The following is a 26,599-nucleotide window of genomic DNA, read 5'->3' as shown; positions in this document are numbered from 1 at the left end:
GGATCTAGATCAGACCGAGATTACGTTTACTGGCTTGATGCCCACGGTGGAGTACGTTCTGAGTGTGACCGCTCTGGGAACCGATGGAGAACCTTCCACACCTCTGGTAGAGAACGCCATCACAGGTGCGTGTGTGTGTGTGCGTGTGTGCATGCATTCGGATTGTAAAAGAGTTTAAAACATTGATCTGTCATGATAACAGAGGAACGAAATGTTCAAATGTATGTTATTCTGATGTTCCCTTCTTTCTGGCCTTCATCCCCCCCCGTTTCCTTGCAGCAATGGACCGTCCCAAGGCCCTGTCCTTCTCTGAGGTGGACTCCACCTCCCTGAGGATCACATGGGACAGTCCGGACGGCACGGTGACATCATACCGCGTGCTGTACTCCAGCCCTGAGGAGGGCGAGAGAGAGCTGCGCCCGGCGCCCAGAGGGACAGACGATACCGTGGTACTGAGGAATCTCCGCCCCGGCACAGAGTACACTGTTAAGGTCATCGCTCTGCACGGACGCACCCCCAGCACCCCACTGGTGGGCACACAGGCCACAGGTAGGAGATATCAGACACACACACACATACAGACACGCACACACACACGCAAATACTTAAATGTCCATCTCTGCCCCCAGCTATCCCTGCTCCCACCAACCTGGACATCTCTGAGGTTGGTGACACCTCCTTCATTGTCTTGTGGCGCTCCCCCAGCTCCGGGCTGTCTGGGTACCGTGTGGTTGTCAACCCCAAGAACAACAATGGACCCACCAAGGAGATGACCATCGCCCCAGACACCACGCGCGCCGTGGTCCCAGGACTCATGGTAAATAACAGACTACAGCATTCTGAATGTATGTCATAACTGTGTTCTAGATAAAGGTGTCTGTTAAACAGTCTATATTCAGGTCATGTATTGTCACTGTATTTATGTGTCTGTCAACATGTGTTTCCTGTGTAGGTGGCCACTCTGTACACAGTGCACGTTTATGCCCTGAAGAACTCTGTGACCAGCCGGCCCCTGGAGGGAGAGGTCACCACGCTGGACAGTAAGCAGCTTTCACAGAGTTTTAACTCTACTGGCCACTGGTTTACTCACTGTAAACTCACCCTCTCCCTTCCTCTCTCTCTCCCAGACATCAGTCCTCCTCGGCGTGTGCGTATCTCTGACGTGAAGGACTCAGCCATCACGCTGACCTGGCGTGCTAAGGTTGAGACCATCACCGGGTACCTCATCGAAGCTCAGCCCCTCGGCGGCAGCCGCCCCGCCATCAAGAAGACAATCCCCGGAGAGCAGCGCACCTACACCATCACTGGTACTGTACAGTAGACTACATTACCCAGCTATCACCACTCTCATCTACCGTCAACTACATTACCCACCCATTACCACTCTCATCTACAGTAGACTACATCACACAACCTTCACCACTCTCATCTATAAATGAACTACATTACCTATTATCGCCCCATCTACATTCAACTACATTATCCATCCTCACGTTCACCTAAACTATCATCATTATAGTAAACTACATAACCCATGTACAGTACAGAGTGGGCTCTTGACTGACTGACAGTGTGTTGTGTTTGATGTCCTTCAGGTCTGGAGCCAGGCACCTCCTACACTATCCACATCTACACCATCAACGGCGATGCACGCAGCGCCCCCTTCACCCTCACGGCCACCACAGCCAAACCAGCGGTGCATTCCCCCACCAACCTCCAGTTCACCTCCCTGACCCCCAACTCCATCTCCTTCAGCTGGGAACCCCCCGCCACGCGCATCACAGGATATTACATCACCTACGAGGAGGCAGGCAGGGCGCAGCCCCGTGAGCTTACCCCCCGCCCCCACGCTGGCCAGAACTACGCCACCATCTCTGGTAAACGTCAAACTCTGCTCTCTCTCTCTCTCTCTCTCTCTCTCTCTCTCTCTCTCTCAAGTTACCCTGCCCTCTTAAACTCCACCCCTTCCTCTTCACCCTCTGAAAGCTCAAGCTTCTCAACACGTCCAGTTTATGGAAAACACCTGAATTGACTCAAATCGACATCTGATTTCCTCCAGCAGAGTTTGATGCTTGATGTTGTTGGATGTTTTCAGGTTTGAGACCAGGTACCGAGTACATCATCAAGATCATCGCTCTTCAGAATGTCCAGAGAAGCACCCCATTGGTGGGCACGGCCAGGACTCGTGAGTACAGCACATACACACTTTACACATACGTCTACATACACACATGGCCCAAAAACAGATTTTTTTTGTACCTGAATGGTGATGTTACAAAGAAAGGTTTGGGAAGCCTGCATATGTGCTTAGCTGCAGTAGAATATTGTAAGAACAGCCTAGCAACTCATAGACCGAGATGTTAGATTTGGTTTGTAGTCGTGCCAGCATCTGTTACAAACAGCTGTGTCTTTTAAAACAATAATACTGCTCACTCACTTTGAATACGTTTTGAATTAACAAGCGATTCAAAAGGTATTGACGGCAGTGGCAGGCTTTGGAGTAGATATTTGCCCAAACCACTGATACAGGGTCAGATATTTTCCCACTCCCCTTAATGGTTAAAACTAAAACGGGGGTAGGGTAATCTGATCTTAGATCTGTGCTTAGGGGCAACTTCTACTTCAAGTGCAGTGCTTTGCAGTACAGTAGTGGCTCTAGTATGCGGACTTACTGCCACCCCCTGCTGGCGGCGTCATGCTACTGCAGCTCCTCTAACTCCCTACTCCCTCCCTAACTCGCTTGCTTCCTAACCCCTCTCTCCCGGCCAGAACGTGAATCCCTGCTTACACTGCCACTCCCCAACCGCCCCGGAGGCTACGACCACCTGGACGTGCCTGAAGAAAAGGAGAGCCGTGTCCCAACAGTAGTAGGTAACAACGGCCTAGACACCCTGGGGGGCCAGGGCCAGAACGTGGAGTACACTGAGTACAACAACCAGAACCCCCAGACACCCTATGGGAACGGCCAGACACCCTATGGGAATGGCCAGACACCCCTGGTGTTTGTGCCCCTTCCGGATGCGGAGGGGCGCAGGGTGCCGGTGGTGAGCGTGAACGTGCCTGGTGGCTCTCCCTTTGGTTTTCCAGAGAAGGACACAGGAATCCCTCAGGAGGCCCAGACCCAGACCACCATCGCCTGGAAGCCTTACAAGCAGAGTTCAGAGTACCTGGTGTCCTGCAACCCTCTGACACACGTCAACGAGAAGATGTTCCAGGTGAGAGGTTACGGCACACACACACACACACACACACACACACACACACACACACACACACACACACACACACACACACACACACACACACACACACACACACATAAAGACACATCTAAGAGACACTTTTTTAAAGTGTAATCTTTATTTAACTAGCCAAGTCAGTTAAGAACAAATTCTTATTTATAATGACGGTCTACACCTCTCATTCTCATTCATCTCTCCCAATCTCTCTATCCTTCCATCTCTCTCTCTCTCCTTTTATCTCTCTCTCTCTCTCCTTCCATCTCTCTCGCTGTCCCTCCTTTCCTCTCCTTCCCTCTCTCTCTCCCTCCCTTCCTCTCCTTCCCTCTCTCTCCCTCCATTTCCTCTCTCTCCCTCCATCTCTCTCCCTCCATCTCCTCTCTCTCCCTCCATCTCCTCTCTCTCCCTCCATCTCTCTCCCTCTCTCTCCTTCCATCTCCTCTCTCTCCTTCCATCTCCCTTCCTCTCCTTCCCTCTCTCCTTCCATCTCCCTCTCTCTCCTTCCATCTCCTCCCTCTCCCTCCATCTCCTCTCCCTCTCTCTCCCTCCTGTCTCAGATGCGTCTGCCTGGTACCTCCACCAGTGCCACTCTGATCGGCCTGACCAGCGGAGCCTCCTACAACGTTATCGTAGAGGCCCTGAAGGGGGCACTCAAACACAAGATCCTGGAGGAGATTGTCACCGCCGGCAACACCCGTAAGGAACCAGCAGTGACTATGACAACTGATCTAGGATCAGTACTGACATTTAACCTATAGAATAGATGGTATGAGTGAATCCTGATGTTGTTTTGAGTCATGCTGTTCCATGGTCAGATAATATAGTTCAGAAAGTTTATAGATAGGCGTTTACTTACACAGCTTAGCCTGTGATTCTGTGGTGAAATGAACCCCCTCTCTTCCGCCTGTAGTGACAGAGGGTTCCACCGGCACAGATAAGGACTCGTGCTACGACACCTTCACAGCGACCTACCATGACGTTGGGACCGAGTGGGAGCGCATGTCTGAGACGGGCTTCAAGCTGTGGTGCAGGTGTCTGGGACTAGGCAGTGGACACTTCCGATGTGACTCCTCTAGTGAGTATTTAACTACCTCTTCAATGCTATTTAAGAAACTTTATTGATCCCTTGCCACCTGACTGGCTGGGTGTAATTGTTGCCATATTGGTTACACCAATCCGATCTAGGGGCTGGGAGACAGTGTCGGATGTTATGCAACAGGTCTGACCTTTTTTTTGTTCTCTATATCTCCCCCCTCTCTCGCGCTCCCTGTCCATCAACAGAGTGGTGTCATGATGGAGGTAACAACTACCGTATCGGGGAGAAATGGGAGCGTCAGGAGGAGAAGGGCCCCATGATGAGCTGCACCTGCCTGGGCAACGGGAAGGGAGAGTTCAAGTGTGAACCACGTAAGTAGCACTTTAACATCAGACACCACCTGCACTTGTTTGGATATTAAAGGAAGAACACAGAACTTCTCTGGCAGCATGTCAGAATACAACACAATACAGTTACAATGTCTGCCTGTGTGACCTCATCAATGTCTGCCTGTGTGACCTCATCAATGTCTGCCTGTGTGACCTCATCAATGTCTGCCTGTGTGACCTCATCAATGTCTGCCTGTGTGACCTCATCAATGTCTGCCTGTGTGACCTCCTCCATGTCTGCCTGTGTGACCTCATCAATGTCTGCCTGTGTGACCTCATCAATGTCTGCCTGTGTGACCTCATCAATGTCTGCCTGTGTGACCTCCTCCATGTCTGCCTGTGTGACCTCATCCATGTCTGCCTGTGTGACCTCATCAATGTCTGCCTGTGTGACCTCCTCCATGTCTGCCTGTGTGACCTCATCAATGTCTGCCTGTGTGACCTCCTCCATGTCTGCCTGTGTGACCTCATCCATGTCTGCCTGTGTGACCTCATCAATGTCTGCCTGTGTGACCTCATCAATGTCTGCCTGTGTGACCTCATCAATGTCTGCCTGTGTGACCTCATCAATGTCTGCCTGTGTGGCCTCCTCCATGTCTGCCTGTGTGACCTCATCAATGTCTGCCTGTGTGACCTCATCAATGTCTGCCTGTGTGACCTCATCAATATCTGCCTGTTTGACCTCATCAATGTCTGCCTGTGTGACCTCATCAATGTCTGCCTGTGTGACCTCCTCCATGTCTGCCTGTGTGACCTCCTCCATGTCTGCCTGTGTGTGTGATTCCCTCTCCTGCGTGTGTGTTTACAGATGAGTCCACCTGCTATGACGATGGGAAGATGTACCAGATTGGTAACCAGTGGCAGAAAGAATACCTGGGAGCCATCTGTACCTGCACCTGCTACGGAGGACAACAGGTCACTTTTACTGCTAATGGCTATGCTTGTCTTACCGACCTTAGTTGAATGCAACTTGGACAAGCACCTGCTGAATGACCAACGTGTGTAAATGTAATGCTTGTCCTCCTCTCAGGGCTGGCGTTGTGAGAACTGTCGTAGACCAGGTGCTGAGGTGGACTCTAGTCTGCTGCAGCCCGTCCGATACAGGGACCCCACCAACACACTACGTAAAGTGGTGAGTCATAGACTACGCTCTCAAAAGACAACTGAGAAAATGTGTTGGATTAGAACTTGAAATCCCCATGCTGAGGTTGGACCCATACTGATCTCTTGTCTGTCTGTCTGTCTCCTTCTGCAGAACATCCAGTGCCCCATCGAATGCCTTCGACCTGAACTACTGGCAGACGCACTGGCAGAAGGACACATCCCCCAGAATCCCCTGGAGTAAAAGATAAATCTCCTCTTCCTTACCCATGGTCTGTCAAGTCTCCTTGAAGAGGAGGTCGCCCTGTCCAGTCAGAGACAGACCTAACTAACACATCGATGCCTTACTGATCAGCTTAACCATATCTAACACACCTACATACTGTAGGTCCATGCCTTCCTAGTTTTAAGAGAACCCCCTGCACACTTTCAGGATGTTGGTTAAGTTGTCTGTTGTCATTTCTCTTAACCATATCTAACACACCTACATACTGTATGTCCATGCCTTCCTTGTCTTAAGAGAACCCCCTGCACACTTTCAGGATGTTGGTTAAGTTGTCTGTTGTCATTTCTCTTAACCATATCTAACACACCTACATACTGTAGGTCCATGCCTTCCTTGTCTTAAGAGAACCCCCTGCACACTTTCAGAATGTTGGTTAAGTTGTCTGTTGTCATTTCTCTTAACCATATCTAACACACCTACATACTGTATGTCCATGCCTTCCTTGTCTTAAGAGAACCCCCTGCACACTTTCAGAATGTTGGTTAAGTTGTCTGTTGTCATTTCCCTTTGAGACAGTTAAGAGGTCAAAAGGAACATTCCTTGTGTTCGTGCCTTAAAGAGATAAAAATCTTCCCCTGTCCCTGAATGTATGTGTTTGAAGTGCTTCTTAACAGTTCAGATGTGCTTGTCTTTTACAAATGATACATTTCCAAGACTACCTGTCCAGTATTACCGTTTGTCCTAATCATTTATTATTATTTTTTTTACTTCTATAAAATCTAAATCCGTCTGAAATCAAAAGCACTGTTTTGAGAGAATGTTGGTGTAGTTGCCATGTCGACAAGTGTTTGAAATCATTTTGCTTTTTCTGTAGCCTCTGTGTAGACAGGGGTAGCACTGCCTGTGTGATTGACACTGAGTTGTTGTCATTTTGAAACTCTTCAATGCATTTTATTTATCCCTTTAATCACAGCATTGTTGTGTGAATGTGAGACCTGGGGTGTCGACTTTGTTCTGGTTTTATTTTTGTACTAAAAGGTGCCAAAGTTTGATGGAGATTCCCTTGTTTTGATAAAGTTGAAAAGAACCTCATGAATTGCCTTTGTTTCTTGAATAACTGTTTATACATAGATTGATGCACCAGTGTAAATCTACGTAACATAATAAAATAAATCCCCATCTGTCAGTATAAACTAGAGATCAGTTGTTTTTGTGTGGGCTGTGTCTGAATCCCTGCAGTACCTTCAGAATGTATTCATACCCCTGGACTTATTCCTTCAGAACGTATTCATACCCCTGGACTTATTCCATCAGAATGTATTCATACCACTGGACTTATTCCATCAGAATGTATTCATACCACTGGACTTATTCCTTCAGAATGTATTCATACCCCTGGACTTATTCCATCAGAATGTATTCATACCACTGGACTTATTCCTTCAGAATGTATTCATACCCCTAGACTTATTCCTTCAGAATGTATTCATACCCCTGGACTTATTCCATCAGAATGTATTCATACCCCTGGACTTATTCCTTCAGAATGTATTCATACCCCTGGACTTATTCCTTCAGAATGTATTCATACCCCTGGACTTATTCCACATGTTGTGTTACAGCCTGAATTCAACACAGATTAGATAGATGTCTCACCCATCTACACCAAATACCCCAGAACGACAAAGTGAAAACATTTTTTTCTTCACATAAGTATTCACACCCCTGAGTCAATACACATTAGAATCACATTTGGCAGCAATTTAAGTCTAAGTGCTTTCCACACCTGGATTGTATGACATTTGCAAAAAAAAAAATATTTTCCAAGCTCGTGTCAAGTTGGTTGTTGATCATTGCCAGACAACCATTTACATCTTGAAATAGATCAAGTAGATTTGTCAAAACTGTAACTCGATCATTCGGGAACATTCACTGTCTTCTTGGTAAGCAACTCCAGTGTAGACTTGGTCTTGTGTTTTAGGTTATAGTCCTGCTGAAAGGTGAATTCATCTCCCAGTGTCTGGTGGAAAGCATACAACCAGGTTAAGGATTTTCCCTGTGCTTTAGCTCCCATCGTTATCCTGAAACTCCCCAGTCCTTAACAATTACAAACATAACCAGACCATGATGCACCACTATGCTTGAAAATATGGAGTGGTACTCAGTAATGTGTTGGATTTGCCCCAAATATAGCACTTTGTATTCAGGACCAAAAGTTCCTGCAGTATTACTGGTGCAAACAGGATGCATGTTTTGGAGAGAAAAATACTCCTGTAAAAGTTTCCTTTTCAAGCCATCAACAAAGTTGATCCGTCCCCAGTTCTTATCACAGCCAATAAACTGTTGAAAAGTCCCAGTTGACCTTGTGGTGAAATCTTGAGCGGTTTCCTTCCTCTCCAGCAACTGAGTTAGGAAGGACATCTGTATCTTTGTAGCGACTGGGTGTATTGATACACCATCCAAAGTGTAATTAAGAACGTCACCATGCTCAGAGATATTCAAGGTCTTAGAATTGTATTTACCAATAGGTGCCCTTTGCAAAGCATTGGAAAACCTCCCTGGTCTTTCTGGTTGAATCTGTTGGAAATTCACTGTGCGACCTTCGAGGTAATTGTACGTGGGGGTCAGAGATGAGGTAGTCATTCAAAAAAATCATGTTAGGCACTATTAGTGCACTCAAAGGCCATGCCACTGGTGCATATTTTTACTCCTGAACTTCCATAAGTGGTTGAATACTTGACTCAAGACATCGCTCCGCTTTAAATTTGTAAAAAAATATAAATGAAAAACAATTCCACTTCAACATTTTAGGCTAGCGTGTAGGCCAGTGACAAAAAAAAACATCAATTTAATCCATTTTAAATTCAGGCTGTAACAAAATGTGGGAAGGTACAGGGGTGTGAATACTTTCTGAAGGCATTGTATACCATCTGCAGGGGAAGGTGTTCTCTACGACCCCCACACGTATCACAGGACCTGCCTAAAGGGAACCCATTCAAATTCATTAAAGTAGGGAGGTAGTTTAACAAAAGGTGTTCATCTCCCAAAACAGATTTTCTCCACTTAAACCATTTCAAACCTAGCTTACCTTTTTCCATTATGCGTGGGAATACTTGGAAACATTTCTTAGATTAAAATCACTTGGAGCAGATTCTGGTCTTTTTACGGTCTTCTGGCCAACAATGAAAACGGTCTAAGACTGTCTAAGCCATTTGTGTGTTACTCAATGTGTTTCTATGAGCTGTAATAGTAAGGGGCAATTTCAAAACTTTAAATATTTTTGATACCTAGAAGCGTCCTAAAATTCAAATAGCTAAATGGTCCATGGTATGACCATCATAAAACAATTCCATGTTAGTGTAGTAGTCAGTCCGACTTTCAGCTTAATATTGCTATAACGTAAAATAGTGTTTGCATATACACACACTCCACAGGATTTCTCAAGAAACAGTTTATTTCATGGTAAAACGTGACCTTCCAGACAGTAACATTGTAACTTAGATACAACTATGAAAGCAAGCTCGGAATGTAACGGAATCTGAATGATCCTCAGCATGACTCATGCGGTTTGTGCATGATAACCGTAGGACAGGAATGTCTCAGTGTAAATAATAATACTATGTTAGTACCTTTGTTGATCACTATTCTAGAGCAGTTAGTGGACCTCCAACATGTAGACACACATGGATACATGTTACTCAGGGCCATAATGGTGTGTGGCGTGTGAAATGTGTCAGGCAGCGATGTATGACAGCCCCTCCAGGTATTCAGTGGTGGAAGAGTCTCAGGTTGGTGTGCACCAGGGTGATGCCCTGCTCATTACAGGCATTGATCACCACCTCATCAGCTGTGGACCCAGCCGGGGCAGCAATGTACTCCACACCACTCTACAGAGACAGACACCTCAGAATAATCAGTCCATGTGGGCATCAAACAGAAAAGACCTTGGAAGACACTAGAAGGCTAGAGACCAAATAAAGAACCAAAAGCAGAAAGTCGGCCATCTTAGACTAGTGAAAAGTAATAATTCAGCAGTGTTTACCCGTTTGGCACGGTCCACGTTGTCTCTGAAGGGGAAGAAGGCGTCAGAGCTGAGCGCTACAGCCTGTAGAGAGCTCAGCCAGTTCTTCTTCTCAGTCTCATCCAGAGGCTCTGGGACCTCCTCATACATGGCCTTCCATACTGCCAGGTCTGGACCCTGAACACAGGAGTTAGAGAGCAGGACAGACTCATCTGGAATTTGATTTTTTAAACAGACAGACACCTACAGTAGGAACCTACACAAAACATACAGCAGAACTGTACATCCGACAACCATTTCAGATGTGTAGAGTGCATGTCCCTAATTGACCTCTGACCCCCTCACCTCTCCGATGGTGCCACTGACGTACTGATCGATGGCATTGGCCATCTCCGCCCGCTTCACTCCACTCCTGAACCTCATGCCCAACACCCGCGGGTGGTGCCTCAGCCACCAGTTATCAGCCTTGTCCCCTGCCAGCCGCGTGCAGTGGATACGAGACTGCTGACCCGCACCGATCCCAATCACCTGGTACACAGGGAGAGGAGACGGATCGTGACCCAGAAAAGCCACAGTACATAGTGTTGAATGTTTGAATTCCTTCTGAAAAAGGTAAACAAGGATGTAGGCGACAACAAGGGGAAACTCAGTGCCCAAACACTATTTCAACAGGAACCTCCCATGTCTCCTCCCTCTCCAGGTTGGTTACCTGTCCATCCTTGGCATAGCAAACAGAGTTGGACTGGGTGTACTTCACTGTGATGCTGGCCACGATCAGGTCACGCAGCGCCTCCACCGACAGCTTAAACAGGAGACCGACAAAAAGGTCAGAACAGGTCATCAGTGAGAATCTCACACACACTATCAAGACACGCACAAACCACAAAGACTCACCGCGCCCTTGGAGACGACGTTGCTGAAGAGATCCTTGTCAATGACAGCTCCATTCCTCTTCTGTTTGAGGTGGAGGCCAAAGAGAACTCTGACTTCTGGCTCATCTGGCTCATAGGCTGGGTCCATCTGACAGATTTAGACATGCAGCACACCCAACCGGAGAGAAGATGCAAATGAACTTCAAACTTGTTTTTTCTAGGAAAGGCTGCAACATAGGATGATCACCAACTGCTTTTCCATGTCCAACCATACCTGGAGAACACAGTAGTTTCCATTCTTCTTCTTGGACAGAATCCTGAGGGCCTCCTCTTCGTAACCAGGGGCGATGATGCCATCAGAGACCTGAGAATGATAGACAGGGGTTGGAAATGCAGGAAACACACAGGACAGACACGACACCTGGGAGGCCCTACCTCTCTGGATATGATCTTGGCAGTGGGGACGTCACACACGTCAGACAGAGCGATGAAGTCGCCGAAGGAGGACATCCTGTCTGACCCTCTAGCCCGGGCGTAGGCTGTAGCCAGTGGGGTCAGGTTCTTCAGCATGTCATTCACCATACACACCTTGGCCTCCTCATCACTCAGAGGAACACCCACCGCAGCCCCTAGAGAGGGAGAGGACAGCCTAGGTCAATATTACTGGGATTCCTTGCAATCTTGTTGGCATATGCATTGGAAGCTCTGCGTGTCTGACCTGCAGGGCTGACGTGTTTGAAGGAGGTGGCAGAGGGCATGCCCAGGGCACTCTTCAGCTCTCGGACCAGCTGCCAGGCGTTCAGGGCATCACAAAGGTTAATGAACCCAGGAGAACCATTTACCACTGACAGAGGCAGAAATGGAATGGAGAGAAGGGAGGGTCAATACAGTTAGTCTACCCAAACAGGACAAGGTCCCCCTGGATGGTTTCAGTTGAACATATGACACCAATTAAAATTAGGGTTGACAATGTTTCCCTATTGTAATTTCTGAGACTGCTGGCTACACAATGAGGGGGGGTGGGGTGTGAAGCCTACCTGTGAGGGGGAGGGTGGGGCGCAGGGTGTAGAGCTGGGCGGGGGCTTGGTGGGGGTTCATGCCGTAGCGCAGGGGCAGCTGGGATACCCCACGGCTGTACTGGCCCCGGAAGTAGTCTGCGATGGCCTCATCATACTGAGCCGTGTGAGTAAAGGCCTGGGAGAGAGAATGAGGACAACTAGATAGCATAGACACCAGGATCATGTTCATTAGGCAACATATGGAAGAAAAGGGACTGAAACAGGAAGGGAAAACCTTGATGTCCAATAGGAAATGCACATCTGTTTCCCACTGCAAAATGTTTTTCTACGATGTTCCCTAATGAACATAGCCAAGGGTAAACACCTGAACCAGACAGTGTTGTAACCTATTCCATGATCAAAGCCAACATGGGCTTCTATAGTTTTATATTGAGGCAGCTTTAATACAAACTATCACTATAAGATTTGTAATGCCTTCACAAGGGACACCATGTGCTAAATGTATCCATTCTACTCCATGTAGTCTCAAGACTCAATGTCAAATGCACAAGTACAGTGAAATGATTTTTTGCAAGCTAACCAACAACGCAGTAATCAATAACAATGTAATATTAAAACAACAAGGTAGAACAAAAACAATCAAGTAAGCAAACTATATAAAGGGGCAGTTCCAGTAGCATATTTACAATGTCCAGGGATACTAGATCAATAGAATACTGTGGGCTGACCTGAACAACATGGCCCCAAGGACAAGAGAGGGCAACATGGGAGGTAGTGGACTCTGAACTTCACCTCGCATTAACCAACAAACAATCAATTAAACAAAAACCCAATGATCTGATTGCAATTGTGCTTTTTGACTACATAGACTCCATGGTATCTGGTCTGCAATTGTACAAATTGATCCTTTTAACAGAGGGTCAATAATCTGTCAAATACACAGTATGAGGCCTTCCCCAGTTGTCCTGAGATGTCCGATTTGCTACTACTGAAGAATCTCTTAAGACTTCAGTTGTGTCTACGTACAGTTTGGTTCCTGATAGCATCATTTCTCTATCACTCAACATCCTCTCTGTTCACAGTTGAGGTTGACAGACTCTCTCAACAGGAAGGTAGAAGGAGAGCACATGGAAGTTAAACTAGATCTCACCATTCTCAACTAGATCTCACCATTCTCAACTAGATCTCACCATTCTCAACTAGATCTCACCATTCTCAACTAGATCTCACCATTCTCAACTTGTCCAGAAAGTAGATTGATATACACGAGACAAAGGACCATGTAAAAAAAGTCCACTTTCAACCCGTGCTTTCAAGTTGCCCTAGTTACCTTCAGGGCCAGAGTCTTGCGGGTGTCCAGGGTCGTGTCTTTACCATCGGAACCCTCCATCTCCACGGCGACCAGCTGGTAGTCGGCAGGATCGCACACAATGGTTACGCGGGCATGGTTCTTGGCCGCTGCACGGAGCAGGGTTACCCCACCTGAGGACACAGCCAGGGTCAAACAGGGTAATCACCATGGCAACCTAGGGCATTTCAGGTTGTAGAACAGACTTCACAGAAAGTAAAATGTAGAGCTGGCCTTAAACGGTGCAATATGAATCAATTGCGCAGCCATTTCCTGGTTGCTAAAATTCTATTAGTTCGCCTAAATTCAGTTTGTGTGCCAGAACAAGCAAGTATATGGTAGAGAATCATTGTACCATCTAAACCACTGTGAATTATTTTTCAGAACCCCAAATATTGTATTTCCAGCTGGTGTACAACTGAAATTAAAAGCAGCAAAAACTAAACTTCACAGAAAGCATAGAAATAGTGCACATAGAACAGATCTACCGCTTCTAATACTTGCTTTCAATGAGAATGACAGATCTAACACAATTCTATGTGAATTTGGTCAGGTCGAACAAAAAAAAAAATTGCAACTTTAACATTTCACTCACCAATATCAATCTGTTCCACTGCATCTTCCACGGTCACATTAGTGTTGGAGATAGTCTTCACAAACGGGTAAAGGTTACACACCACCACCCTGGTCAAAGACCGGCAAAGGAAAGCAATACAAGTCAAGAAATGCAATGCATTTCACTGTTTTTCTAACCATCTAGGCAATTTGAACTAATGAGTAGCGTGGCTGTTCAATCCCTCACATCGCGTGCCCCAGATGACTCAACGAGAAACAATATCTTACAAAGAAAAAAAGGGTGAAGTTTTGACTTTTGTAAATGGGAACATGTGTCAATTAAGCAGGTTACATTTTGCAGCCTTGAACCCAAATTGTTAAACATACGTGCCCATAGGCGCCAAAGAGAATTCATGGTTTATTTCAGAAGCTGTATGCATTGCACACTTTCTCCTCAAAGCCAATCACATTCCATGAATGTCAAATGGGCAGCTTAAACAGCCAATCAGACTCTCAAGGCAACAAAAAAAAAATGTTAAGTGTGTAACATGATCAGATGTGTGCAGCAGCAGCATTTGAGTCAGCCGGTTATTAGATTAGCAACGCATACTTCGAAGTTTCCCCACTTTACAACCTTACTGCCCTGCATTAGGGCCAAATCTAATACAGTCTTGTGCCCGATCACATGCATGGTGTTTTAGGTCTGCTCGTTCACAAAAAGGCTGTTTTTCAAAGACCCCCAAAAACCACATTAAAGCAGTAGTGGCTCTAGAAAAAAAGTATAGAAAAGTTGATTGAGATGGACAAGTCCTACTCTTAACTATTGACCTTACCTAACCAGACTGTAGCCCAGTTTCTCCATGTCAGCCTTGTCCGAAGGGGTGTGCCGGGCCAGGATGCCCCCGTGTACAGCAGGATGCAGGGTCTTCACCCTCCCACCAAGCATCTCTGGATGGCCAGTCAGCTCAGACACATCCCTGGAACAAAAGGGAGATGTTAGGTGATTCAGTGGCACACATTCTCAATTGCATTTAGAGGCTGGGAATGCCGCTCATCTGAAAGGTGGTCAATGACTGCAGAATACTAGACAGACCTACTCTTTGAAGTTCCAAACAGTAAGGTGACTTAAATGAATACATTGTTATCAGCATAACATTGAATCGTGTGAGCATTAAACGCAAGAGAACGTTGGTGGCTGAACACTATCAACAAGGATAGACGAGGCATTGGAAATGTATGCAAACGGTTACACCTACCGAACAGCCAGTCCTGCATCGCGCAGGGTTTTGGCGGTGCCACCTGATGCGACGAGTGACAGTCCCACGTTCACCAGCCTTTTGGCAAAGTCCAGAAGTCCAGACTTGTCGGACACACTCAACAGTGCTGTGTGTGTAGAATTAAGAGACACAACGGTGACAAAGTTATAGAGATTGATTGAATGGCACCACTGTGAAACGAAGCTTGCTTTTCAAATATCGGTAAATATGTTGACTCCACTGAGACATCATCGATAGGTTATTGCTCCTTTGTAGCCACCCGTTGCTAACTAAAATGGAAGCATGTTTTTCGTGGCATGCTAGTTGTAGCTAGCCTACCTAGCACGACGCAAGAAACAATTGAATTGGATATTGACCACGCAGCATAAACACTACGCTCAAACTTATGCTTCAACATAGACTACTCAGTCTCTAAACTACATTAGCTAAAGCTAGCTAAAATATATATATTTTTTATTTAAAAAGAAGAAAGTTTACCCAGTTCTGAGCAGGCCATGGTTTTGGGTAACGTTCTCTGTCTGGGAATGGGAGACTAGAAGCATGTGTATAGTTGTTTCAATTTATGGCATGATGGGAACTTTGTGATTTGACAGGACCGCCCCTTTGACCGGTTTTGACTAAACGGGATACAGCTTTTGTCAGATGTGACTTTTCGTTGCAGTCTAGGAGAATTTACGCAGCAGTCTAGGAGAATTTACGCAGCAGTCTAGGAGAATTTACGCAACAGGTTAGGAAAATTAACGTGCAGGTTAGAATTAGATTACGGTTAGAAAATATAGTTAGGGTTTGCTAGCCATGACCCATTTGTACCCCTCCCCTCAAACAACCTCTTCGTTGCCATCTGCGCAGTAAAATTCAAATTCGCTGACTTCTAATCCTGAGTCCCAGTAAAAAACAAGTTTTGTAATTTTTATATATATATACTTAAACATCAGATAACGGTTTGAGGTGCAAAAAAACATGTTACAAAGGAAAAAATGTGAACACATATATTGTTTTTTTGACTGTATCTGGACTGTAGTGGCCGTTAAAACTCGGTTGACAGGAAATACATAAAAAGTTAACATTACAGTAAACATAACAGATTACAAGTAATTAACCAGCTTTTATTTAGCTCTTATTTCATGTATTTATTACACTGCTCTGAAAACTCACCAAACTAAAATTGACCTATAAGAAACTATTTGAATATCAAACTGTCAAAAATGATCATTACACAATTACACCATAACATGTGCTAATTGGGATGGTGGCTATTTTGATTATTAAGGTGACACCCCCCACACATGATATCATTGAAAAGCCCAGAATGTCCTCTCATATGTACTTTGTGACCTAACCCAGTGGCATGTATAGCATTAGAGAGATTTAGGCTATTTGAAATGATAACAATGTGAGATTTTAGACTCTCGCTCTGCCACTGGAGGGTGAGTTTACACCACTATAGAATGACCATATGGGCAAATAGTGGTGCTGTTGATCTGAGATAACTAAACACACTAAAGTGAATGCCCAGTAGACATCCACCATTTTACTTTAATAAATCCATTATTTACAGATCAGTGGGGATGAAAGAAATGAGAAAAGGTGAAGAAGCATTTGTGGACTACTACCATACACCAAGCCACTGGAGGGGTACTGACATACACCAAGCTACTGGAGGGGTACTGACATACACCAAGCCACTGGAGGGGTACTGATACACACCAAGCCACTGGAGGGGTACTGATACACACCAAGCCACTGGAGGGGTACTGATACACACCAAGCCACTGGAGGGGTACTGATACACACCAAGCCACTGGAGGGGTACTGACATACACCAAGCCACTGGAGGGGTACTGACATACACCAAGCCACTGGAGGGGTACTGATACACACCAAGCCACTGGAGGGGTATTGATACACACCAAGCCACTGGAGGGGTACTGATACACACCAAGCCACTGGAGGGGTACTACCATACACCAAGCCACTGGAGGGGTACTGATACACACCAAGCCACTGGAGGGGTATTGATACACACCAAGCCACTGGAGGGGTACTGATACACACCAAGCCACTGGAGGGGTACTACCATACACCAAGCCACTGGAGGGGTACTGATACACACCAAGCCACTGGAGGGGTATTGATACACACCAAGCCACTGGAGGGGTACTGAATAATGGAGCCTTAGTAGGCCTATAGCATGGTTATGTTTTGAGATATTAATAGGATCCCAGCCTATCTAAGCTGTTTGTTCTGTATATATACACAACTATGTTTTTTCCCTCTAAATTTGGTTTTTCAAAAGATGGGCAGGTCCCCAGGTCTGTATCCATGACAGTGAGTCTCCTGTCTGTCTGTCTGTCTGTCTGTCTGTCTGTCTGTCTGTCTGTCTGTCTGGAGAATGACATTGGGACAAGCACAATTACCAAAGCTTTGTTGTGTCACGATCATTGCTTTTCTGAGCACCTGTAACATAGATTTCCTGCAACAATAAAAGCCTCTCATGATTACATTCCCCATTGTTCCGACGGAGGGCCAACCCTTTTCAATAAACTTTATTACCCAAAACTTGGCCTTTTTCATGCATTTGAACAGCGGTTAAATTCTGACAGATGTGAATTTACGGCCCCTGTCCCTCATTCCCTTACCTAGCTACCCATTAGCTTAAGTAACACGACAGGGCCAAGGGAAACCTAAACCAATATGGGTGATTACTTTAAAAGATCAGACAATCTGTTCATATTTCCGTAATGAGGCCGACATTTTGCTGATTGATTAAACTACAGGATGTAAATATTTTACAGGGTCTTGCCGCTTAAGTTATTGATCCTGATTTACCATCTGACAAAGTGAAAGAAAACTGCATTTATTTATTTAACTATGAAAATGGCCTTTCTGGTAACCATTTTCCCTATTGGAGGACTCGTGCGGGTTGCACTGATGTCTCGGCGAGTCGCTTGAGTGATTGTGACACTGTAATAGACAGGACAAAATGTTATACATATACATAAACACACACTCACACTCACACACATATACATTCACACACATACACACACTCACACACACATACACACACACACACACACACACACATACATGGATGCACACACACACACACACAGACATGCATGTACACACACACACACACATACACACACACTTACACACACACACATACATACACACACAAACACACACAAACACACACAAACACACACACAATGAGGCGATTACATTATTGGTATAGAAAAAGCATACGGGCCGTCAGCAACTCTGTCAGACCAGGCTGTTGAGAAATCACTATTGACAGCGTTATCACCAGTGGATGGAATTTACACCAATCAATTTTTATCCGTATGACAGGTGAGTTCAGATTAAATTAGAATTGAGAAACTGAATCAATGATCTCTATATTTCGCTCAGCCTGCTTATCAATTTACTGTGATTTTAGTTGTGTTTGTCAGGCGGCCCTGTATCATAAAACAGGCCGAATGGCATTAGTCACACATCTAAATAAACTCTTATTGATTGATATGATTTTTCATCAGCCAAATTAAATGCTGCATTGAGGGAGACATAGTGGTTAGGTCTGAGACATAGTGGTTAGGTCTGAGACATAGTGGTTAGGTCTCAGACATAGTGGTTAGGTATGAGACATAGTGGTTAGGTCTGAGACATAGTGGTTAGGTCTGAGACATAGTGGTTAGGTCTGAGACATAGTGGTTAGGTATGAGACATAGTGGTTAGGTCTGAGACATAGTGGTTAGGTCTGAGACATAGTGGTTAGGTCTGAGACATAGTGGTTAGGTATGAGACATAGTGGTTAGGTCTGAGACATAGTGCTTTAAGGCCTATAAGCACTGTTTACTCTACAGTGAACTGCTTTTGAGGCCCTGATTGTGAGCCACAAGGAGTAGGATGAGGTCACTAGACACTTAATCCAATCCACCACACTGTCAAACACATTCAAAAAATTAGACACTAAATCCAATCCACCACACTGTCAAACACATCCAAAACCTTGGACACTAAATCCTATCCACCACACTGTCAAACACATTCAAAACCTTGGACACTTAATCCTATCCACCACACTGTCAAACACATTCAAAACCTTAGACACTAAATCCTATCCACCACACTGTCAAACACATTCAAAACCTTGGACACTAAATCCTATCCACCACACTGTCAAACACATCCAAAACCTTGGACACTAAATCCTATCCACCACACTGTCAAACACATCCAAAACCTTGGACACTAAATCCAATCCACCACACTGTCAAACACATTCAATAACTCAAATCATTGTCTTCCACCTTGTTCCATAACTATCTATTACTGCATTTGTCCGGCTCTCAGTTTCTGAGCACCCAGCCGTCTCCAAACAGAAAATAACCCTTAAACGTATCTAGGACTAGTGCCCCTTGACTCCATACTGCCCTCCACCACCACCAAAATTCAAACTAAACTGACTCCAGACCTGTAGCTGTGCACAAAGGCCCCTTTCTGTCTCAAGTTCATGTAGCAGAACCATCCCGGCTTTGTTTCAAGAGACAGGCCAGCGTCTTGCCCGGCCAGTTAAAAATGCATTTAATCACTATATAAGCATGATGTTGTGGGCCGGGGCCTGCGGGCAGGCTGGGTGGGAGGAGACGAGTTATGCCGCGTGTGTCCTCTAGTCCGGTTTTTAATCACCGCCCGTACTTTGGACGGCCAATAAAAACGTCCCGTTTCGGTCAGACACACATCATCTTCTGTTTCTTCTTGCAAATGAAAATGTAGCCTGGGTGACATCACCATCAGGCACTGATTACTTTGTGTGCGCCCCAAATGGCACCCTATTCCCTAAATAGTGCACTACCAGATCCCTAAAAAGTAGTGCACTATATAGGTAATAGGGAGCCACTTGGAACATAAGCCTTTACCTCTCCTTCATTAACTTAATTATTTCACTATCAGTAAAACCCGCCTGAGTAATTCATATTTGAAAGCCCCAGGGTTGTAAATTAAGGGGCTCTGCTGGTTTAATATGCAGTGTTGGATTATCTTCCTTTCTCTTGGCCATCTTGCCATCTGTTATCTGTGACAACAAGGTGGCTGAAATAGACAGGAAACAAGGGAAGGACGTGTGATACAGAAAAAAAAGTGTGTCCATTTGAGAGATTTCCATTAAGTGGGATTGGAAATAGAAATTTGGCCAATATGTCTGTTTTAGCTGGATTTATAGTTGGACCTCTCTACCCTATTGTTACCATCCCTGTGTGGTTGCAGAAGACTCACAAGGTCATTATGAAGGCTCCACACACTAATAACTTTCTTAAAGAAATGCTCAGCTTTGCCTGCTCAATGTGTTTGTGTAACTCCCTCTCATTGATCTCCACTAAACCCACTTTTAAATACTTTAGATGACTTATACACGTTCTAAATGTTCTCCACAAATCAATCCCTCATTTTAATGAGTTAACTTTGCATAAATCCTACATTTCTCAAGTTATTTGAACAATTTTCATTTCTGTTTTTTTATTTCACGCAGTTGACATCAACACAGACCAGTTTCAGATAAACACATTAACTTTTTCCCTGTCATTTACCTGTCAATTCAAATAATTTAGATACATTTAAATGTGGTTAAATAACAACAATAAACAAACAAACAACAATAACAACAGAAATCTGAATTTACATGACAACAATGTTCAATTGCACACACAAGATAGAGTATATGAGACATCATGGAAAGTCTGTAAATCCAAGATGTCTGACATTCATGGGGGCACATTCACAACATCACGCAACATTCTGCAACACTTTGCAACACTTTCCCCTTCGTTTTCAGCTAATGCAAACTGCTCAGGGTTTGTTCACTCCTGCCAGTGTAAGTTGCAGTTTGCAACAGTCCAACGGTTCTGAACGTAACTTGGTTGTATCACATCCTTTAGCACTGCTGGTGGGAGGAGCCACATCTGTCAGTCAGCCTGTCAGGGGGCGGAGTTTAGCTGAGATGGACGACAAGGTAATAGAGGTCAGTGGTGTTCACTGCTTCACTGCTGCTACAGTACTTCTCAGTCCAATTGGATGAAAAACACAGGAGTCTTACAGCCGATGAATGTCCTGTGTAAAAACATTTTTTTGGAGTTGCATGCCATGAAAAAATACAGCAGAGAGAGACAGGGTTCAGTGTCTTATTCAGCCTTACTTGATGTGATGATGAATATAAAATGCTTTATATTCCCTCATCCTTAGAGATGCGAGTCCAACCTAAAGAACACCTATACCTTAAACCAGGGGTACCAGCATTGGGGAACACCCCTTCCAGCATTGGGGAACATCCCACACCCCCCTGCGGGCGAGGCATGTCTATTTCTATGGGCACAAGCACTGTTCGTGACAGACTGTTCACACCCTTCTTGTTGGTGGAGAGAATTTTGCAGGTTTAAAGCTTATTTCCTGCAATTCTGTACATTTTGCCATGCCTAATGTGTATTCATGTGATATTTGAGTGACAAAAACATGACTCCAACATCTATGAGCTGAAAAACAAAATAAATAAAAACATTAGCAGACATGGGCTAGTGGATCTGGACATTTCTAACAAGTTATAAATAGCTCTCTAAGGTATGTAATGACTGACAGGACAAGAGGAACTGATGATGCAATACCCAATATAGAAATGACACAGTGTGCATTCTACTAGTACAACTTTCAAGAATAAGTTTAAAGCCGGATTGAGTTCCTTTAAAACATTTTTTTGGGGGTGGGGGGCGACCCACAGTTTGGAAACCCCTGCCTTAAACAACTCCATCAGGGTCACAGAAACATTACATTGCGTTGAGCATTATGTACACAAAAAACACTGTCATAGGCTTTTGAAATGGCACATCATTTTTTTCTCTTTTTACACTATAGACCCCCACTTTCCCAGAGCCAGTGTCAAGCAGCAGTGTCTCTGGCGTTTTCCTTTCTGGGTGTGTCTTTTCACAACCCTGCGCCTATCTTCCTGTCCCCCCCTGTCACCCCCACTAAGTCGTCCTCAGAGAAGGGACTGTGGGGGTTGTAACCAAGCTCCGCTGTGAGCTTCAGAAAGTCTGCTGAACGCTGCAACCCCACCGCGCCACCCATGGTAACATCAAACTCGTGTGGCGTCTCCTCCTCTTCCTCCTCTTCCTCCTCTGCTTCTTCTAGGTCTAGCTCTCCCTCGTCATCCTGAGTGAAAGCTTGTTTATTCTCAGCTGGTTTGCCATTGGTCTGTTTTCCCCCGGTGCGCAGTCGCTCCGCCTCAGACTGGGCAGATGCAGATGCCTGCTCCTTGGCCTTGCGGCTGCGCTTCCACTTCATCCGGCGGTTCTGGAACCAGATCTTCACCTGAGGAGAGACAGAACGCAGGCCTGTCAGCCACACACTAATGCAGGAGGTCTCTCACCTGCAGTCTCTATCTCTCTATCCCCACACTCAGTTTAGTACATCTGGGATGCCATTTTCTGTCTACTAAACCGGGCTGAAATGTCAACAACAACTGTTACTCACTTGCAGAAAGATTTATCTGAAGAAGTCATTCCAAAACGTGCTGAATATGTTCGAACACAGAGGAGTTGATCTTTTAAATCAACATGTCAACTGCTTCGTTAGGGGTGGTATTTGGGACTAGATGAGGCAGATCATTTGTACAGGTTCTTCCCAGAGGAACATAGGATAACAGGCCAGCGCTGGAATAGCCTGCCAGGTGGGAATCAACACACAGACACATATATACACGCTCACACAGACACATATATACACGCTCACACAGACACATATATACACGCTCACACAGACACATATATACACGCTCACACAGACACATATATACATGCTCACACAGACACATATATACACGCTCACACAGACACATATATACACGCTCACACAGACACATATATACACGCACACAGACACACACAGAATGACACCTTTTCTCCCTCACCTGTGTTTCAGTCAGCATGAGAGAGGTGGCCACCTCAAAGCGTTTGGGTCTGGACAGGTACTTGTTGAGTTTAAATTGGTTCTCCAGCTCAAGGAGCTGCTGACTGGTGAAAGCCGTCCGGGGCCTACGACACTTCCCCAGGAGTCCTGCCTGGGGTGCTGAGAGGGGGAGAGGGAGAGGGGGGGGGGGGGGGGGAGACCTTAGTACAGTACAATATTCTTCATTGTGGATCATTTTTAGTGAAAAATTGGGTAGAAAGTTACAATGACTCTGGCCTAATCAATAGCTTAATTCTCCCCAACTATGTTCTTCCCAAATGTAATGAGATGTGTAGGCTACTAAACCTGTGTTCTGGTCAATTCAAGCTATTGGACAATGCATGTGAGTAGATTTAATCTCAGACTGTTTCAATGGTCTTATTTCTGCAATACCAAGGACATAGGAAGTCCAATATAATGTTGAGGGAGGAACACACACACACATGCCCGCACTCTCTCGCCATCATTAACTATAATAGCTTTACTCCAGTTTATTGTTGACGAGAGGACACGGCAGAAGCTGGGCGCTAGAACCATAAAAAGCGCGAGCACCATTAACTTAATGAAAATTCGATGAAGCTTTAGTGATTTTATTGGTGAACTAGCAGAATGTTTTAGGTGTTTGTTTATAGTTTGCTCCTCAGTACAAAGACAATGTTCATCGAGTTGACGTTTATGGCGAAATGAAAAGGCCAAAAATAAAAACATGATATTATAGTTAGCAGTAAATCGATCGAAGACTTTTCATGAGACTACACTTAAACAATATTTAGGCCTATACCTCTACATGATACTTAAATAGCCTATATTTTTCAGACGTTGTGTATTAATGACTGAACAAAGAACAAAACCGTTCTACCATTAAGATTGAATGTGCAATATTATATGTTCAGAAAGCAGTTAAAAATATGTGTTTAAATATTGCAATAAAGGTGGATTAATATAAGCATGTAATGAATATATAGCATGATATAATACACATGAAAATATTACCATTCTATAATAATACCTTGTATGTAGCCCTATTGTTCTTGCTCTTATATTGAAATAAAAATGTTTTGAAACAGATCTTGCCTGATTGGTAAAAATGTTAGCAATAGTTAGAAATAATATGAATACAATTAGTAACACAATATTATTATAATGAATATATAATAACACGTATTATTAACCAATAACCTACGTATTAGATGTATTCATTATTTACTAATTGAAATGTATGATTATTGTTATTATTGTTGTTGTTGGTGTTATTCCTCAGATTATTATAATTTTCTACTTTTTTGTAAAATGTGTTATGGGAGATGTTATAATATATTGAGTTTTGTTATCAATACTGGTATCAAATACGTTTAAGTTTTGCACACCTAGCTAAAGTTAATTACAACATTTAGCCTAATCTTAGAACATATATTTTATTATGTTTACAACATTTGCCATGTGTGTGTGTGTGTGTGTGTGTGTGTGTGTGTGTGTGTGTGTGTGTGTGTGTGTGTGTGTGTGTGTGTGTGTGTGTGTGTGTGTACCTGTATTTGCTTTCCCTCACCTTTGGATTACATGCAATGAGGAACAATAAGTGATTTTACGACACCTCTAGGCGGTTGGGTTCAATGCTTTGGAAGTGGTTGTTAAGTGATCAAACGATCCCTTCCCTACCAATAAACCTCCGGTATCTGGGCGTAAGTTCATTTCTGCTTGATACCCGCCACACCTATTTGAAAAACATGATTGATTACAGCAATTAGGCTTAGCTTTGTGTCTGCTTGGCTATATTAATTATATTGCCTATGTGTTCTGAGCAAGCACAAAAACACATCACCAACAGACAGTTCAACTCCTACACATCCCCGATTTTAAAAGAAACCCCATGGGTCTAGCGCACAATGCCTCTCTTTTAAAAATATGTTTCGTTTGTTGATATATTTGTGACAAGAGTATATATAGCCTACTGAGTGTGCTGCCTAGCCCACATGTGTACTATACTTACAACTGTAGTCTGGAAGACGTGGTATCATCATTCCAGCACGGATCCAGTGCTCCAGGGGGAGAGACCCTGCCATGGCAGCCGCCTTCAGGTGGTCTGGGTACGACTGGGTAAGGTGTGTGAAGCCGGAGTAGGCGAAGGCAGGGTGATGTCCACCCAAAGCCGACATTGGGTACATAGGGGCAGGGTACATTTGGGGTAGCGAGGCGAGTCCCGTGTGAGGGAGGTTCAGCAGTCCAGGCTTGGGGATTATCCCGGTTTGAAGATGGATGGGCGTCCTGCGCGGGGACGGTGTGTCCGCTCGCCGACAGGACACAGGGCTGCCCGCAGGGCTGTCACTGCTCAGACCTGGGGAGAGGTCTCGGTTCGCCAGGTGAGTCTCGTCGGCCAGCAGAGCATCGATTCGAAAATTATTCGATTTCTCCATACCGACTCTCATCAGGAAAACTGCCGCGAGCTGCTCAAAGGTCAGACCTGCCAATGTACACTTGTTCTGTGCGTCAGAGCACAGCTCCAACTCCAATCTTCTGTTTAAATGTTTCAGTTTTTTATAAAAGTCACTCTGAGGATGCCAGTGCAACCCTCTCGTAACCAAAATAAGTCAGAGCAATGATAAATACATGAGAGGATGTACTTTTAGTATGCGTTTCGATAGCAGGCTCCTAAGTTTTGCTCACCCCCCCGCTATCACCTACCTGTAACAGTTCTGGTAAAATATTCTCTGAAGAACCCTGGAGAGCTTATATTATTAGCAAATAAAATGATACAACAAAATATTAAATTGCAATGCTTTCCGAGTGTCCATTTGGTTTCTGTAGTCCTCTATCCGCGTATTCACATCACATGTGATGACTAACAGCCAGGTCTTGGTGTTTAATAGCAACTTAACCAACTAAAGCAAGTGTTTCACTCTTTCAGACGCCGTCTCCCCCACCCCTGTGGCTGTCTGAGCTGTGATTGGCTAATGCAGGTACTCGAGGGGTGAGTTTAGTCGACCGTTTTCTAATTAACTAATTACTCTCTCATTTCCACGCGACTCAAGAAACCTCTGAACGCACCTCACACGTCTCCTGCGTGAGAAATGTCCAACCTCTTTCCCTCTGTCTGTCAGCAACACTTTCTGCTGTGTTTAATTGTGACGTGAGACTGTGAGAACTGGTAGCAATATTAGCCTTTTCTACTGTATGTGTCGTTGCGTTATGAACGCGCCTGAATCAGATAACAATATACAAGTGGTCTAGGCTATAATATAACAAATACTGTAGTTATAGTTATTACATAGCTATTAGTACAAATTGATACAATATTTATAATAATGGTGATGATTATTTAAACATAACTTACCACATTGTGATTATAATAATAACAGTGATGATGAAAATAATAAAAGTATGTTACAGATTTGTAGTTTTTGCACATTTGGATCTCAAGCCATATTTTGGACATCTATTTACAGCCTAAATCAAATAAATCGTGCTATCATTATCTGTTCTGCGTGTCTATTCAGACGAAATATTGCCAAGAAATTTATATT

General features: G+C 44.6%; 3 protein-coding genes across 10 annotated transcripts in view; 1 reads left to right on the top strand and 2 right to left on the bottom strand.

Moving 5' to 3' along the window:
• LOC110527224 (fibronectin) overlaps positions 1-7,184 on the top strand; it is a 34,458-nt gene extending 27,274 nt beyond the window's left edge. For 2 of the 8 annotated variants that reach the window (XR_016497010.1, XR_016497009.1), the window contains 15 exons: positions 9-125; positions 280-549; positions 630-817; positions 953-1,040; positions 1,128-1,307; positions 1,596-1,877; positions 2,096-2,185; positions 3,088-3,215; positions 3,797-3,935; positions 4,150-4,314; positions 4,521-4,646; positions 5,473-5,579; positions 5,695-5,796; positions 5,920-6,153; positions 6,372-7,184. Coding sequence is in view for 4 of the 8 variants with exons in the window: in XM_090239864.1 (XP_090095990.1) it covers positions 9-125; positions 280-549; positions 630-817; positions 953-1,040; positions 1,128-1,307; positions 1,596-1,877; positions 2,096-2,185; positions 2,770-3,215; positions 3,797-3,935; positions 4,150-4,314; positions 4,521-4,646; positions 5,473-5,579; positions 5,695-5,796; positions 5,920-6,009 (2,390 nt within the window). In the remaining 4 variants the exon portion in view is untranslated. Of the gene's footprint in view, positions 1-8; positions 126-279; positions 550-629; positions 818-952; positions 1,041-1,127; positions 1,308-1,595; positions 1,878-2,095; positions 2,186-2,769; positions 3,216-3,796; positions 3,936-4,149; positions 4,315-4,520; positions 4,647-5,472; positions 5,580-5,694; positions 5,797-5,919 lie in introns of all 8 variants that reach the window. The other 6 variants (XR_016497008.1, XR_016497007.1, XM_090239866.1 and 3 more) reach the window with 3 other exon arrangements.
• A 2,243-nt stretch (positions 7,185-9,427) lies between these two features.
• LOC110527222 (bifunctional purine biosynthesis protein ATIC) lies at positions 9,428-15,677 on the bottom strand. Its single transcript, XM_090239862.1, has 14 exons — positions 15,561-15,677; positions 15,063-15,189; positions 14,640-14,783; positions 13,847-13,935; positions 13,234-13,385; positions 11,922-12,078; positions 11,603-11,728; positions 11,320-11,513; positions 11,159-11,248; positions 10,907-11,032; positions 10,722-10,814; positions 10,358-10,540; positions 10,034-10,189; positions 9,428-9,878 (listed from the first exon to the last, which is right to left on the bottom strand). Exons 1-14 carry the CDS (start codon positions 15,577-15,579, stop codon positions 9,759-9,761), a joined length of 1,776 nt encoding a protein of 591 aa, XP_090095988.1. The 5' UTR covers positions 15,580-15,677; the 3' UTR covers positions 9,428-9,758.
• A 4,909-nt stretch (positions 15,678-20,586) lies between these two features.
• On the bottom strand, positions 20,587-26,156 carry LOC149982214 (motor neuron and pancreas homeobox protein 1-like). Its single transcript, XM_090239861.1, has 3 exons — positions 25,069-26,156; positions 23,044-23,201; positions 20,587-22,445 (listed from the first exon to the last, which is right to left on the bottom strand). Exons 1-3 carry the CDS (start codon positions 25,502-25,504, stop codon positions 22,059-22,061), a joined length of 981 nt encoding a protein of 326 aa, XP_090095987.1. The 5' UTR covers positions 25,505-26,156; the 3' UTR covers positions 20,587-22,058.
• Between the last annotated feature and the right edge of the window lie 443 nt (positions 26,157-26,599).

This window comes from Oncorhynchus mykiss, chromosome 7, assembly GCF_057628025.1.
Source record: "Oncorhynchus mykiss isolate SJ-2025 chromosome 7, ASM5762802v1, whole genome shotgun sequence".
Taxonomy (NCBI): Eukaryota; Metazoa; Chordata; class Actinopteri; order Salmoniformes; family Salmonidae; genus Oncorhynchus; species Oncorhynchus mykiss.
The sequence above is the reverse complement of the archived record's forward strand: the minus strand, read 5'-3'. Positions and strand labels throughout refer to the sequence as shown.